Source organism: Sceloporus undulatus, chromosome 1 (genome assembly GCF_019175285.1).
Source record: "Sceloporus undulatus isolate JIND9_A2432 ecotype Alabama chromosome 1, SceUnd_v1.1, whole genome shotgun sequence".
NCBI lineage: Eukaryota > Metazoa > Chordata > Lepidosauria > Squamata > Phrynosomatidae > Sceloporus > Sceloporus undulatus.
This window is the reverse complement of record NC_056522.1, coordinates 160550008-160566473: the sequence shown is the minus strand read 5'-3', so window position 1 is coordinate 160566473 and position 16466 is coordinate 160550008. Positions and strand designations below refer to the sequence as shown.

Sequence of the window (16466 nt, the reverse complement as noted above, 5' to 3'; positions counted from 1 at the left end):
TTCTAAGGAGCCCTTTTTACAAATATTTTTCTTAGCGGCTCTTGGAAAAGTCTTCTTTCCGACAAATAATTGGTCAAAGGATGGTGTACTAAATGCCCAGGATTTCTGCTTCTGACTCTGAGACAACAAGACAACCCACAGCCCCACAAGGCACTTGTTGGAGATTTTCCTTGGTCTCTGCATCTTCTTGGCATGCTGCAAACAGCAAAAATCTGGAGGAAGGCCTCGTGACAAACTATGTGCTCCTATGTGTTAAAAACGAACACCTTGAGAAACTATAGAATTATGGCTTATCAAATTAGTTTGATTACCATATCAATTCCATTTCAATCTTATCACAAGCACCTTCTAATAGTAATTAAAATTTGTAAACAATGCCGTTATTTCCAGATACTCAGTACACAAATCCCCATTGCCTCAGCAGGCGTAAATTGTATGCTGGTCGCACTGAACCTGTATCTTACCAGGTATTTTGAACTGCAGCTTCCACAGTATCTTGCCAAAGGCCATGCTCATCAGAGCTAATGGGAGTGGTAGGCCCAAATATCCGAAGAGCCAAAAGTTCTCTTCCACTGCCTCAGTTTTCCTGGACGACTAGTTAATTGAACTGCCAATTGTAATTTGGGTCAGATTATTTGGTTGTGTCCACTGGGAGCTATTGTATTTCTGGATGGGTTTTAGAATTTGAAACTCCCCAGGTAAAAGCACTTATTTGGTTCCTTCTGCAAGCAGGAAACATGTATTCATGGGTGTGACTTCCTGCATGGTAGGGGTAGAATTCAAAATATAGCCCTTTTAGTCTGTAGAATCACTACGTAGAGAGATCTTGTAGCACCTTTGAGGCTAACTGAAAGAAAGACATTGGCAGCATGAGCTTTCGTAGAGTTTGTAGTGCTACAAGATCTCCCTACATGCATGGCAGGGGACTGGACTGGATGGCCCTTGAGGTCTCTTGATTCTAATGTTCTACATTGGAGTGAACAACTGCCGGAGTCACACACACACTGCTGCATCCCTCTCTCTCTCTCTCTCTCTCTCTTTCACACACACACACACAACATATTATCCCTCAAAATATTCTGAGTGGTGGTGGTGGTGGTGGTTGTGTGCCTTCAAGTCTTTTCTGACATATGGCGACCCTATCATAAAGTTTTCTTGGTACATTTCTTCAGAGGTGGTTTGACATTGCCATCATCTGAAGCTGAGTGGATTTCTCTGGCCAAGCGGAGATTCGAACTCTGGCCTAGACCAATGCTCAAACCACTATGCTATGCTGGATCTCATACCAAATATCCTCTAGAGGGCACCAAATGTTTTGAGGACCCTGAAGCTATATTTTAAGCCCAGAACAGGGTTTGGGTTTTCTAAGAACCAGAAATTACTGGGATTTGCATCCCCTTCACTTCTTGATTTTTTTAAAGCAGGCCTCTCCTGAGATTAAAATGATGTGAGTGGGGAACATGGTGAAAATGCCCCCATACCTTTTAGATAGTTTCTGAGGCCATTTAGAGGCCTAAAATTTTTTTTTTTATTTATTTATTTCAAAACAAATTGGCCCTAGAGTCTCCTGGAGCAAAAAAAAAAATGGCCCTGAGGGCTGCATGCAGCCCATGGGCATCACTTTTGCCCACCTCTGTTCTCCACCATCACAGCTCAGTGAGGTTAATGCACATTTCTATGGCTATTATGTGACAAGACGCCACCCAACACGAATAAAACACGAGTGTGGTACATTTGACAATATTCAATATCCACACAGTACCTAATTTAAAAACAAAATGGCCAGCATGGTCTACTTACTATTAATCTATTTCAGCCTATCAGAATGGAAGAAGGCAAATACAAGAATTCATCAAAACGTTTCCGTCGATAAAAACGTGTGCTTATTGGAAAAGTATATTTTTAAAAAGATATACTCCACAGGACATCGTATTTCTAGAACACATGCAAGGCTGCGTTCTTTCAGTACAGAGAGGCAGAAATTATTTACGTTGTAAATAATTTTACAAAGATTATGAGATGGTTAATAAAGGCAGAATGACTGAAAATGTTCCTAGTCAAGGGTGAAGTTGGGGCAATATTACCAGATATATCTTTTGTTAGGGAGACTGTTGAGTAAGATGCTCTGAGACAGAGGAACTCTTACAAAGCCAATCAAAAGACTTGCTGTCTTTTCTCCTTGTGATCCTTTTAAATTTAATTGTTGTTGTTTTGTTTTGTTTTTGTGGATAGAAAAATATCTGGAAATGTAGCTTTCCCTGGCTACTGCCTTTCATCTGATCCACATCCTCTCAGGACTGAGTATTGAGTTTCAGTTCACCACCTTGAACCAAATCCTTTTACACATTCTCCTGTTTGGGCTAATGCTCCCTTTAGGATCTTTACACAGATCTACCTCTCAGTATCCGAGGTGTATATTGTGGTATCATTGACTATTTGGCTGTGCTGATCTATTCCCTATAGTAGCTGAACAAGCAGTAGGTTTGCTTTATCAAAGAAAACAGTGAATAATTTATTATTTACTGGCACAGGATTATATGTTGTTATATCTGATGATGCCTCACTCTTCAGCACATAAATATCTGGTTTCAGGTAAAATAAGGTCAACAATATTCTAATGAAAATCTATGTACTAACTTGTACTGTCTGCTATCCTTCCTAATTGCTTTTAATCTTATCTCTTGTAAATACGTTCGGCCCACACAAAGTCTCCTTCAACTGTCATTAAGTGTCCTTTCAACTTGCTTCTTTTTCCCATTCACACCAGATCATTCCAAACCAAACCTCCTCCTGTTATTCCCTCTGCCAGTCCTCATATATATTCAAGCCCGATCTCTGTGTTAATCATTCCCCATTGTCAATCACTCCACACATACTACTTATCCTAAAAACCAGACATCAGAATTATGCAGCAGAGGTGCACGTACAACTCCCTTATCACCACTTTTTAAATGTCTTTAACATTTGTGCCTCATACCTTATTTAAAAGGTATGTGGTTTGAACATTAGACTATGACTCTGAAGAACAGGGTTCAAATCCCCACTCGGCCGTGAAAATCCAATGGATGCCTTTGGACAAGTCACCCCCTCTCAGACTCAGAGGAAGACAAAGGCAACAAATATGAAGAAATCTTGCCACAAAAATCCTGCAGCAGGTCACCATAAATTGGAAACTTGTTGAAGGCACATGATAACACCAAATGCTCTCAGAGCTTCCTGTTCTGGAGTTCAAAATAATGACTAAAATAAATAGCTGGTCTGAGAGCCTTTAGGACTGAAGAGTGGGGTATAAATACTGTAGATGATGATGATGATGCGAGGAGGTTTGTGCAGGTCCTGGAATATCTTTGGCCTGGAAGAATGGCTCCTGAACCTCTGGAGCTGGCCCAGCATGGCAGCCTGCATATACAGTAGACTGGTTTTTGTGGTCCCCATTTTTGCCCCCCAAATGTCCCCACTGCTGCTATGAAGCATAAGGGGGAATTTCACTATGTTTTTGCACTCTCTTGATTCACTTCCTGTTGGGAAAAAAGGCTCTCCTGGGCCTAAAATAATCAGAGAAGGCCAAAAACATGATAAATTTCCCTCAAAGACCCCTAGGTGGGCATAGGGGGAGCAAACATTTTTAAAAGATAGAATAAAATTCTGAAATTGTGGCTATCAAAGTCCTGGAGGGGGCAATGAATGCCCCCCATCCTTCCTTATAATGGCAAAATGGCATGTTATAGTCTATCGCAGAACCAGCTAGGAGTGGTAAAGATGTGAAGAAGTGCAGAGTACAGTGGTGCCTCGGGTTACAAAATTAATTCGTTCCGCGGCCGCTTTCGTAACCCGAAAAGCCTTCGTAAGCCGAATTGCCATAGGCGCTAATGGGGAAAAGCCGCGTTTCGTGCGAAAAAGCCGAAAAAAGCACCAAAAATTTTCTTCGTATCCCGAAAAAACATTCGTAACCCGGAACAATGATTTCCTATGGGATTTTTTCGTATCCCGAAAATTTCGTAACCTGGGTATTTCGTATCCCAAGGTACCACTGTAGTTGGAAGGTGAGCCAGGAGACATAAAGGAATGGGAAGAACAGCTGTGACTCCCATTCAGGCAGCAGAGGCAGGAGTAATGCATCCATTGCAGGCTTTGGAGAGCTTTGCATGGGCTTTCCAAGGTGCTGGACTGGTTTAGGGAAAGGATCAGCACCTTGGATACCTCCTATAAAGGCACTGCCCTACCAACATGGAAGCCACTCTGCCACTAAATAAAAGGCACTGAATACAGCCAGCCCTCCACATGTGCAGCTTTGACTTTTGCAGCTTTGATTATTCACTGGTTTCATAGAATCATTGAGTTGGAGAGACCACAAGGGCCTCCAATCCAACCCCATTCTGCCATGCAGGAACTCTCAACCAAAGCATCCCCGACCGATGGCCATCCAGCCTCTGTTTAAAGACCTTGACTTGATTTATACATTCTCTCTGGGAATCTTCAGTTTTTTTAAAAATATTTTTATATATATTTTAGTATATACACAAACAATGTTTCGCAAACCCATGCCCTCCTTCCCCCGTGGCTTAGTACAGATTAGAATCAATGCACTGTTTATGTTTATAAACCTACATTCAATATATAGGATATGGATTTAATTACATTATTGACTTTGTTGTACTCCGTATTCCCTTCGTCCTTCTCAAGTGAAATTTCCCAGCCCAAGTTCCGTGCTCCTTCTCTCCTTTCTCCGGTATATTTTAATCTTCTATCTCTAAAAATATCAAACATCAAGTTCTCTGCCAAATATTTATCTACTTTGTTCATGTTCCTGTTTTTACTTTCTTTCCGCCCCGATACTATCCCAGCTTGTGTTGCTTTTAATATATATTTAACTGCTTCTTCTTCATTATTATTCATGCCCTTCAAATTTAATGTAATACAGTTCTCTTTGCTCAAATGAACATCCTTACCTATTATTTTGTTAATCTCACTTATCACTTCGCCCCAAAACTGACACTACGAGGTTGAATAAAAATAACAATATTTCTCTATTATAGCACTGAGCCAGGGCAGTTAAAGCAGTCTCAAACTGGGTTATTTCTGTGTTTTGGACCACAGTTTGAATTAAAAGATTTTCATTTGGTTGTAAGTCATATATGTAATGTTTATTTTATAAATGTATTTTATGTTGGATTTGTTTTTTGTTGTCTGTTTTCCTCCCCTTCCTTTTCCTAATACTTTATGTAATTGACACTATGGGTCTGAATAAAAATAATGTTTATTTTGTGATTGTATTTTATATTGGATTTGGGTTTTGTTGTGTGTGTGTGTGTGTGTGTGTTTTGCTCATAGTTTATGTAATTGACACTATGAGCCTGGATAAAAATGTTTATTTTGTGATTGCGTTTTATGTTGGATTTGGGTTTATTTTGTTGTGATTTTACTTTTTCTAATATTTTATGCAATTGACACTATGGGGTTGAATTAAAAATAACACACATATATATATTTCCCTATTATAGCACTGAGCCAGGGCACTTAAAGCGGTCTGAAACTGGGTTATTTCTGGAGTGTGTTCTACTAGAGCCTAGTCTATGTCACTAAGGGCTGCAGTGGGGATCCGGAAGTGTTGGGAGGGGAAGCCACTGAGGCCCTTTCCCTCCTCTTAGTGGCTTCCTGGCTGCTCTCAGTGCGCATGCGCGGGACTGGAGAGGCCAGTGTCGCTGCTGCAGAGGCTCCAGTGGGAGGTACTGTATCTGTGATGATGGCTGCGGAGCCCCTCACCCGGCGCCCCTTGCTCCTGGGACAAGTGGAGGGCTCCCAAGAGGCCCTCACCATGGCAGCCATCGTCCCCAAGGAAGAGGGGCTCATCAGCATCTCAGAGGACAGGTGAGCAGGGCACTCAGGCAGGCAGGGTCCCCAGGCTGGGCTCTTAAAGGGCTTTGGGACTCCAGCTCCCAGAATCCCAGGCTATTGGCCAGCATGGCTGAGGCTTCTGGGAGTTGAAGTCCAAAAGCTCTCTTAAAGGGACCACAGTTTGGGTAAGGAGGGAGGCAGGATAAACTCAGGTGTGTCCTCACTGCCAAGGAGGACCAGGTACCCCAAAATGGAGGACGTTTCAGGAGGAAAATGGAGGACATTCACCCCCATGGAACACTCCTAGAAAGGTAAATCCATGCTTCCCAGGCAGGCTTAGGATGGAGGACGTTTTGGGAGAAATGGAGGACATGGCCAAATGGAAAAGTAGTAACACTCCTAAAAAGGTAATCCATGCTTCTGAGTCAGGCTCAGGATGGAGGACGTTTTGGGAGAAATGGAGGACATGACCAAATGTCAATGTGTCAAGACTCCTAGAAAGGTAAATCTATGCTTCTCAATCAGGCTCAAAATGGAGGACATTAAGGAATCCCTCTTGGACAGCAGGTTGAAATGGAGGACAGGTCCTGGGAAAGGAGGATGTGTCTGGTCACCCGAAGGTGACCAGGTGTGTCCTCACCGGCCAAGAAAGACCAACCACTACTAAATGGAGGACATTCCAGGGTAGGGAAATGGAGGACTGTTGCCACATCAAAGCCAAAAACACTCCTAGAAAGGTAAATCTATGCTTCTTAAGTCAGGCTCAGAATGGAGGATATTTAAGGGAAATGGAGGACCTTACCAAATGGAAAGATATCAACCCTCAGAGGAAGGGTAAATCCATGCTTCTCAGTCATGCTCAAAATGGAGGACATTGTGCAAGTCCTTCTGGACAGAAGGCTGAATGAAATGGAGAACAGTTCCTGGGGGGAAAGAAGGATGCTTGGCAACTCTGTAGGAGGGTAGGCAGGGTGACCAGATGTCCTCACAGCCAAGGAGGACAAGGCACCCCCAAATGGAGGACATATGACACATAAAAGCTCTAAGCACTCATAGAAATGTAAGTGCATGCTCAAAATGGAGTGTGTGTTGGTATTCCTCCTGGACAGGAGGTGGAAATGTAGGACATGTCCTGGAAAAGGAGGACTTCTGGTCACCATGTAGCAAGGTAGAGAAGGGGTGGGGAGTGTGTTTTTCCACCAAGGCAATCCAGAGCTGTCTGGGCTTCAGCCTTGGTCTGCCAGACCTGGTCTCTCTCTATATGGACAGTGGGAAAGAAGGGAGTCGGACCAGGTGCAGCTGCACTGTAGGAATAATGCAGTTTGACACCACTTTATCTGCCATCCTGGGATTTGTAGTTTTGGTGAGGTATTCTGCCTGGTCTGTCAGGGAGCTCTGGTGCCTCACCAAACTATCCTAGGATTCTGTAGGATGGAGCCATAGCAGTTAAAGTGGTGTCGCCTGGCTTTATTTCTGCAGTGTGGATACACCCTTGGTTGCTGAAATATGTTGTACTGAAGCTCTCTCCAGCCCCAGACCATGATTAAAATTATGAAGTATTACGATTGCAGGAGCCTAAATACAGTCAGTCTTCCATGTCCAATTTTAAACCCACAAATAAATATATAAATTTCTGGGATGTGTATCTTGGTGAGGCAGGAGCACTCTTTGGCAGAGTCTTGTTGTTGTTGTTGTTGTGTGCTTTCAAGTCATTTCTAATTTATGGAAATCCTAAGGCAAGCCTGTCATGGGGTTTTCTTGGCAAGATAAGTTCAGAGATCTGCTATTTCCTTCCTCTGAGGCTGAGAGTCCATATGTAGGAAAGACCTGAAGACACAACAACAACAACAACAACAACAACAACAACAACAAAGAAGCACCTGGAGTCCTGCTGGGAAGGGGGCTATGGAGCATTAAAAGGGCTGCTGCAACCAGAGGTGGCTTTGGAGGGGGTTGCAGAGGGGCATGCTTTTCTCAGAGGGTTCATCTCCCTTTGCTCCCTTCCTGCTTTTGGACTGCTGTCATGATTCGAAAGAAAAGCACTTTTCATATATTCAAATGCATTTATATATTATCATCTGAATGAGTCAGGAAGGGTGGAACTGCATCCCTCCAGCCCCCTTTTGCAGCCACCCACTTCATTTGAAACCATATTGATTAAGGGGTGGGATGGGAGAACCTCTTCCTCATGGAGGACTTTTGCCAGGTCTCCAGAGTGGCCAAACTCTCCCTACATTGTCCAGCCTGAAAGCTTGGAAAAGCTCAAAGTTTCTCTGCAGTGCAACATCAAGCCAAGTAGAGAATTGACACTTGCTTTTAAGTACTCATTATTTTGATCTCTGGAGCTAACCACAGCGGTGATGCTCCACACTGCAGCTAAAGAAATGCCCGGTTGATTCCAATCTGTGACACTTACTGTATATACCCATGTATAAGTCTAGAAATTTAGGTTAAAAATTGACTGAAAAAACTGAGTCGACTTATCCATGGGTCAATGCAAGTACTGTATCTTAACTCTTATTTAAAAGAAGGAACCATCCCCTGCTGAAAAGCAAGAGTATAATCTGTCATATAAGCACCAACCCCCTCTACTCTCTCATCCATCCAGTCATAAGAGTAAGCACAAAGAGTTGTGTCTGCTGGAATTTTGTAAGTTCTTTGACATTGTTTTGCTTTGCTGCATCCTCTAGATCCTTTGCTATAGGCCCTAAGTTTTACCCTCGACTTATCCATGAGTCATAGCTAAGTCCATAATTTTGTCCCCAAAACTTGCCCTTGACTTATACAAGAGCTTGGCTTATAGTCAAGTATATACAGTAGAGTATATAAATACCGTGAATAAATACAGTGTCTCATCACCACTTTCACCTTGTCTTTGTTAGCCTGATTTTCCGTGCCCTTTCCTTTGTTGTTGTTGCTGTGTGCCTTCATGTTGTTTCTAACTCTTGGCGACCGTAAGGTGAACCTATCCCAGGGTTTTCTTGGCAAGATTTGTTGAGAGGAGGTTTGCCTTTGCCTTCCCCTGAGGCAAAGAGAGTGTGATTCACCCAAGCTCACCTGGTGGGTTTCCATGGATGAGCAGGGATTTGAATCCTGGTCTCCAGAGTTCTAGTCCAACGCTCAAACTACTACACCACTTAAGAGCTGGTTAAACATTGCAGGTATTTTAAGATGAAAAGGCAGATTTGACAAGGGATGCTTAGTCTCACATTCTCACTGCTCTTTCTCCATATCCTTTCCCTGCTTTTTCTATTGGAATGTGTGGAAGTAAGTGGGAAAGCAAGTTTGCAACCCCATGAGGAAAGGGGAAAGTAGCTTGGGAGAAAGGAGACTGGCAGGAAAGGAGCATGAGGGAACTATTAGTTCCTTTAGTTGCCTGCCATGTCTGTGCTCAGTTCTCTCCCATTGTAAAAATAAGACACCTGTGTTAAATTTTACTGTCATGTGCTTACATTTAATGTTAGTTAGGCCTGTTACAGACAGCCAAAATAAAGCTGCTTCGAGTCACAGTGGAGATATGGTGTTTCAATGATGTATGCATCCTAAGAGTTCAGAAGTCGCACCAAAGCCACGCACCAGCCCTAAGAACTGGAGCGTGGCTTTGGTGTGGCTTCTGGACTCTTAGGACGCATGCATCATTGAAACACCATACCTCCACTGTGACTCGAAGCAGCTTTATTTTAGCTGTCTGTAACAGACCATAGACCATCACCTCTGTGTTCTCCTTTGTTTCCTGGCCTAGAATCTCCAAAATTCTCTTATGTAACCTGTTAATAATGCCCAGTTCCTTTTATCCCTGGGTCCTATTTGAAATTTTGCCCAGTTGCATGTTATCCTTCCTCCTTCGACTTCATGCCAAATTAATGATTTCCGCAAAGCTTTGCTTTTTAATTTGCTGACAGGATAACATTTTATTTGTGAACTAAGGAGAAACTTGGATTCAGCTGTTTGAAATGCCATGTAGCGCATGGAACAATGTGGATTGTATGCTGTTCTGGCTATCTTTATGGTCTCTTTTTAAATTAAACCTTTCTTCCTTTAGGTCCCTCGCTCTACAACACTCTTGAGCCCCTTCCCCAGCACTTCTGCAAGTTCTTCTTTCTTAATCCATTGCCTTAATCCAGTGCACATACCCATTTATTACCTTGCCTTGGGGTCTGCCTTTCCCTTTTGAATTTTCTTTAGTCTTCAGCCTGCCCTACAAATATGCTCCTTTCTTATGTGAAGTTTTAGTTTCACTCAGAATGACATTTCTTTCCCTCACACAAATTCTGTTGAAAATGGTCTGATAAAATTGTGCATTCAGCGTTTGGGATGTTGATACATGTCAGAGGCATCTCTATCCACTGTGCAATAGGTTACCAATATTGGGATCACAAATGTTTGGTGACAAATCCAAGATTTCCTCCATATTAGCTGTGCTGGTTGAGAGTGATGGAAGTTAGAGTCCAGCACCTGAGGACCAAGGTTAGGAACCAGTGTGGTACAATATGGTTGCGTACCCATTTAGAAGCATATAATGTACAATGGTTACTATCTGTGTCGTTGATGTTAAGTTATAGCTAATACCTGAGAAGCCCACAGATCAGTAACTGGCATTTGCTGAACCTTGTTCCCACTCTTGTTGGAAACATTGAAGTCTTCTCAGTGGGAAAACTAAACACTTAATTACTTTCCCAAATGCGTCTGTTAATTACCTTCCCAAATAGTGTACAAGGTAAAGCATTAAAATGCACTGTAATTCCTCCTTTGGGAAGGGAGCAAACAGATGTTTTTTGCTAGCAGTTGGCCTTCTTATTTTAACCAATTACCCTGGCTTGTATTTGCAACAGTCAGAAACTAATCTCTTTAATCTGTTAGTTTAACTGTGGTGCATGTGATGTAAGTAGTAAAAAGTATCACACAGTCTAGTATTTGATGGGTCTAAGAGCATCATATTTCAGAGCAAAGTTCTGGTAGCTTTCAGTAAATATTGCAGATGTATAGCTAAATTATTTATGACACCCATGTTCATTTTCGTTCAATACTCTCTAATGCTTAATTATTATAAGAAAAGCTGTATATTCCTGGTATCTGCCCACAACCTCCAATCCATCAACAGCGGATTGAACAGAGACTATGGCTTCCTGTCACACTGCACATATTATAACACTGGTCATGAGGATGCTGTTGGCCAGTTTATCATATCTCCTTTGGGTTCCCAGCCTGCCCAGACCACATTCCAAAACTTCCTCCACCTGTCATATAGCCATCCACCAACCCTGGCCTTAGGGAACATCTTTCATCCTGCCTTTGTTCCTTGACAAATAGTTAAAACTCAACTTGTCACTTCACCACCATGCCAACAAGTTTTGCATTTCTGTGGTGATTCATACAGTCTGAAGATCCTTCCTGGGCACTAGTTGACTCCTTGCTTCTGGGGAAGTAGATCAAGTCTACAGATGCATATGCTATGATGTCTTTTTGATTTCAAAGGTGCGACAGGATCTCTTTGCATTCTTGGTATTGGTAGTTAATGCAGGCATGTAGTGTGTGTGCCCATATCCTTTCTGAATGTTAACTGTTGATCCTTTCCCTTGGAACTTTGCACTGTACTTTATCTCTGCATGAGTACCAAATATATGTCCAAATCTCCTGCTCCTTTATTCTCAGATGGTTAAGTACAACAAGGTGCCATATCATAATGTCTCCTACTTGTACACCCAAGAAGTCTGATTTGGGCTCATAGCTAGAGGTATGTGTGTTGAATAACCAAGAATTTGGTTGATAACCAGGCAGGAATCATATTATTTGGAAGTATCATCTTGGAAAGAGTTTCTTGGTAGACTAATTACAACATGTCTGTTGATCCTGGGAATGCAAGATTGAACCTGTGCAAATGAGACACTGTTGGAGCTCTCTTGCTTGCTTGAAGATGTGGGGGCTTTTATGTGTTCAGTGTGATAGTTTAACATTTTCTTCCAAGACTATATTTGCACATTACAACAATGACCATGATAGAAAGACATGAAGCAATTTCTGTGCAGAAATAACATGAAGACATTCTTAGAAACAAACAGGGCGATAACCAAAAAGTATTTATCCACGCACAAACTGATATGTGGATAAACAAGCCATAACCAATGGTGAATATATATATAGCAGTCTAAGCAGTCTATTGAAAATACAACAGTCTAATCCTTTGAAATATGCATCCAGAAGCAGTCTGACAATAGAAAGATATTAGAGGAAATTAAATGCTGAGACAGTATATATGACAAACGGTGTGATGTCCTTAAAGATCGTCACCCCAGGCTTATGTTATTGTTTCACAGTTTACTTCAGTCTGAAAATAAATATCAGCTGTTGAAGAAATCTCAAAGCAGCAAAGCCACTGTGTATAACAAAGCTCCACTAGATTACATCCTTGACAGGAAAAAAAAGTACAAGCTTGATATGAAAAGCCCAATGGCACAGAGAATGTATCATTTTTATCTGTTTATATTTTAGTGACCACAAATTGTGGGTGAATACATGTTGAATGTGGGCCTCTTCGTTTACAAGAACTTTGATATATGACATTGCTTATGATACTGTTTCTGTGTGCATATTTCTGCTATGTGTCTTTCAGCATGGTCATGCATTTTTATTAGAGCACTTTATTACAATGCAGTGGGTTTTTTCATACATTTTGTACATATTTTCTTTGATTGCATTTTGATAACTGAAAGGCTTTGCCCTTCTGTAAATTTTAGATCCTCCTCACCCCCCCACCCCACCCCCTTTTTTTTCCTGCACATCATGATGAGCCATGATATGATTTATTGAAATCTGACTTGCTGTGACGAACAAACCCACCTCAGATAACAAGCCATGGTTTCCTAACCAGCCATAAACTACAGTCCGAACCTGTTCTTTGTATTGGCTTATACAGTCGACCCTTCTTATACACGGATTTTTTATACACTGATTCAAGCTTCCACGGTTTGAAAATGTTCCAAAAAAACCTATAAATTTCAAATATCAAACCTCGATTTTCCATTTTTTATAAGGGACACCATTCTGCTCTGCCATTATATTTAATGGGACTTGAGCATCCATGAATTTTGTTATATATGGGGGATCTTGGAACCAAACCCCAGCATATAACAAGGGTCCACTGTAAACTTGGATTTAGGCCACCAAGCCAAAGGAAGTTTGCTAAGTAATTTTCATGAAGCTATTTAGCATAGCTTTATTTTATTTTTAAAGTTATTGGTACTTTCCACAAGGAATTCATCCTGAGCTGAAGGGGAAAGAAACTTAAAGTGTACTGCAACTGCTAGTCACCCTTTGCTGTATCCCGACAGGACATTTCTGTTGTGGTCTATTGCCCTAAGCTGTGATTATATGTAAGTGTGTTGTAATAATATAGATCTCATATCAACTCATCATGTCTATCTTCTTGAATCTCTGTCTGATCAGTCTCCACGAACAGATTTCCCCACCTTTTGTTCTCCTCAGTTTTAGCTCTTTTCCAGCTGTCTGAAGAGCCATGTCTTCTCATCTCTCTTTTACTTCATCCAGCCATCATCTTATTACTTGGTTCACCATTAAGTTCCCATAATAAAGATCAGATTTTGTTTGCCTTAGAGCGGTTGGATGTGAGTTAACTGTCTGTATAGACAAATAGCCAAGCACAATATATGTTGAGCACATATACTAAAACTGGAACGATACAGAGAATAACATCCTTTAGGGTATTTTCGTGGAGTTCATTCACATGACAGAATTATAGTGCTATTGTTCCACTTTAAATGCAATGATTCTGTCCTATGGAATCCTGGGATTGGCCATTCGGGGGGGACTTTAAAAATCCTCAGCCAGAGTGCTTTCATGCCTCATCATACTACCAGTCCTAGGATTGAATAGGATTGAATTATGCCAGTTAAAGTGGAATAGTATCACTATAATTTTGGCAATAAGCTGGCTTCCTTCTTGATAGCATTCCATGCTGAGTTTTATTTCTGGAGTGGGATGAGGAGTTGCTTTTAGTTACATTGCTTATGCACAGTGGAAAATAGGACATGGAACTGATCACACTGGATAGAAATGAACCATCTTGCTGAATCACTGTGGCAATGCTTAAACCTCGGTTCATCTCCTTTCAAGGCGCTTGAAAGGGAGTGACTTCTTTTTCTGTGCCCTAAGAGCTGATTCACATGTTACAGTTGGCTTACTCACTGCAGAGCAATGTGGAGATTTGCCCTCTTGCATACGTAATGTGGTGTGTGCCAGTGGTTCCCACTTTAGCTCCGCCAGTTCAGTGAACTCTGATATATACATTGTAGAGCTCTGAGAATTCAAGTTATGGTAGTCCAGTGCTGTGGCTACTAGATCATTAATAAATTGAGCAAATTGACTGTTGCTATAGTTTTTTTGTGGGTTTTTCGGACTGTCGCTGCTCAGAAATTCACTGGGCACAGTTAAGCATGTATATTACTTCTGTGAGTAAGTTGTACGTCTTCCATTGGTGCGGAAAACAACTAGAGCAGGTGTGATCTTTTCGAGCTTATAATTTGCTGCTGCCATAATGAATGGTCCCAAACCTGCCATATATTTATTTATCTATTTCAGATTCTGCCTTTCTTCCAGTGCTAAAGGCAGGCCAACATGGAGTGTGTTACAGTAATCCAGATGAGATATAACTAAGGCACGTGCCATTTTGTCCAGATAAGACACTTTGATGAATGGGTACAGCTAGCACTCTGGTTTGATCTGGCCATTTGTAAAACCTAAGCATCTACAGTACTCAGGGCTTCTTTCAAGAGTACAACCAAATCTGAATTTCATGGGGAATGTAACCCTATCCAGCACAGGCTGAATCCCTATTCCCCGAACTGCCTTTTGACTAACCAAGACCACCTTTATCTTGTCTGGATTAAGCTTCAATTTGTCCACCCACATCCAGTCTATTAACAACACTGGATACTGTGGTTTAGCACTGAAATAGCTTACTTTGAATTAGATAAGAGAAATAGAGTTGGATATCATCTGCAAACTGGTTGCACCAAACTCCAAAATTCTGGACAACCTCTCCCAGTGGCTTCATCTATATATTAAATGCCATAGAAGACATAATAGGATCCCACAAGGCAATGACCAGGGGTGGGAATCTTTCAGCACTACGCTCTGACTTCACCCCTGCAAAAATGACAAAAGAGTGCCCAGACTACTGTCCTAGAAAGGTGGTTGCTAAGGACACTATTCTTGATAGTATCAAAAGCTATTATCCAGCAAAACCAATACAGACATGTTGCCCCTGTCCTAGTTTATCTATCAAGGCAACTAGAGCTGTCTCCATCCCATAACCAGGCCTGTAGCTAGATAGAAAGAGGCTAGATTATCTGTCTTATCCCAAAACTCCTAGAGCTAGGAGAGACACACATTCTAATACTGTGCCCAGAAACACAAAACTGTATTGAAGACTGGCAGGTGAGTTCAGGGAAAGCTTTTTCAATAAACATTTTACCACTACTTCTTTTAGGAGCTCTGAAGAGGCATTCGCATTTCCCTTTAACACACGACCAGTCTCCCACCCCCCACTTTTAAACCACTTTTGTGATCCCGGAAAGGCAAAGAGGTGCGGTGAAATCATTTACTTTTACAGTTCATTTTGCCTTTCTTTTTGTCAGGTAATAACTGTAGGCTAAATTTTGTTGGGAAAGAGAGGGAATAACATTCAAGAAGATGTGCAGTTGATGCAAGTTTCATCACTACAGTGTGTTCCTGAGTGGCACTGGCTGCTAACCAATTGCTAAAAAAATGACAATTGTGTGCATCCCTTGAATAGATCCCATGTCACTCGTGCGTAGCTTAATGTGGAAGAACAAGAGTTTTAACCCTGGGGGATGAAATGCTGGATGTGAAGATGCAGAATAAAATGTCCTTTAATGTTAGATATTTACCACTCGCATTAAATACATGGTTCTTGTTTCCGTCACAGTGAGTAAATCCTTGGAGTCCCCATTGCTTTATAGTTTTGTTAACAGAAATGAAAAATGGTGCTTCCTTTCCAGCTCATCTGATGGGTTATACTTTTCCACTCAGTTTCTTCAAATATTGGCAAAACCTTACTTAACCCCTGTTGCTTGTTGAAGTATTGGCTGAACTGTACAGAAGCCCCTTCTAATCTCTGCTGCTGCTTCTGATGCCATGTTTCTTGAACTCAAATCCAGTGGTACCTCTTCTCAGGCAGGGAGTGAAATGCAAATGTCAGTGGATAATTTGGTTAGCTAAAAACTTTGAAGTGGTAGTTGAAACGTTTAGGATGAAGTGTTTAGAGAAAAAGGCATCAGTTATAGATGAAATAAAAATAAGTAGATTAAAAGAAATACACCAGTTGCTTCTTTGCTCTTACTCTCTTGCTTCTACTTTCATTGCCCTAATTAACTGCTCCAAGATGCAGGTGCCTGCCTGCTTTGGCAATAAAATTCTCCTTAGTTTGCGTGTGATGTTCTTGCTCTTCTCCCTCTTTGATCTGGAGTTGGCATCCGTGTGTATCTGTGTCTCCACTTGACAATAACTGATACACGAAACAGCCTAAATATCTAAAGGCATCAGATCCTGTCTGATCTTGGAAACTAAGCTAGGTCTGCTCTGGTTAGTACTTG

General features: G+C 41.5%; 1 protein-coding gene across 1 annotated transcript in view; it reads left to right on the top strand.

The window, feature by feature from the left end:
- The first annotated feature begins 5684 nt into the window (after positions 1-5684).
- WDFY2 (WD repeat and FYVE domain containing 2) overlaps positions 5685-16466 on the top strand; it is a 53116-nt gene continuing 42334 nt past the window's right edge. Inside the window, exon 1 of the mRNA XM_042449788.1 lies at positions 5685-5868. Coding sequence (XP_042305722.1) covers positions 5741-5868 — 128 coding nt within the window. The 5' untranslated portion in view covers positions 5685-5740. The remainder of the gene's footprint in view (positions 5869-16466) is intronic.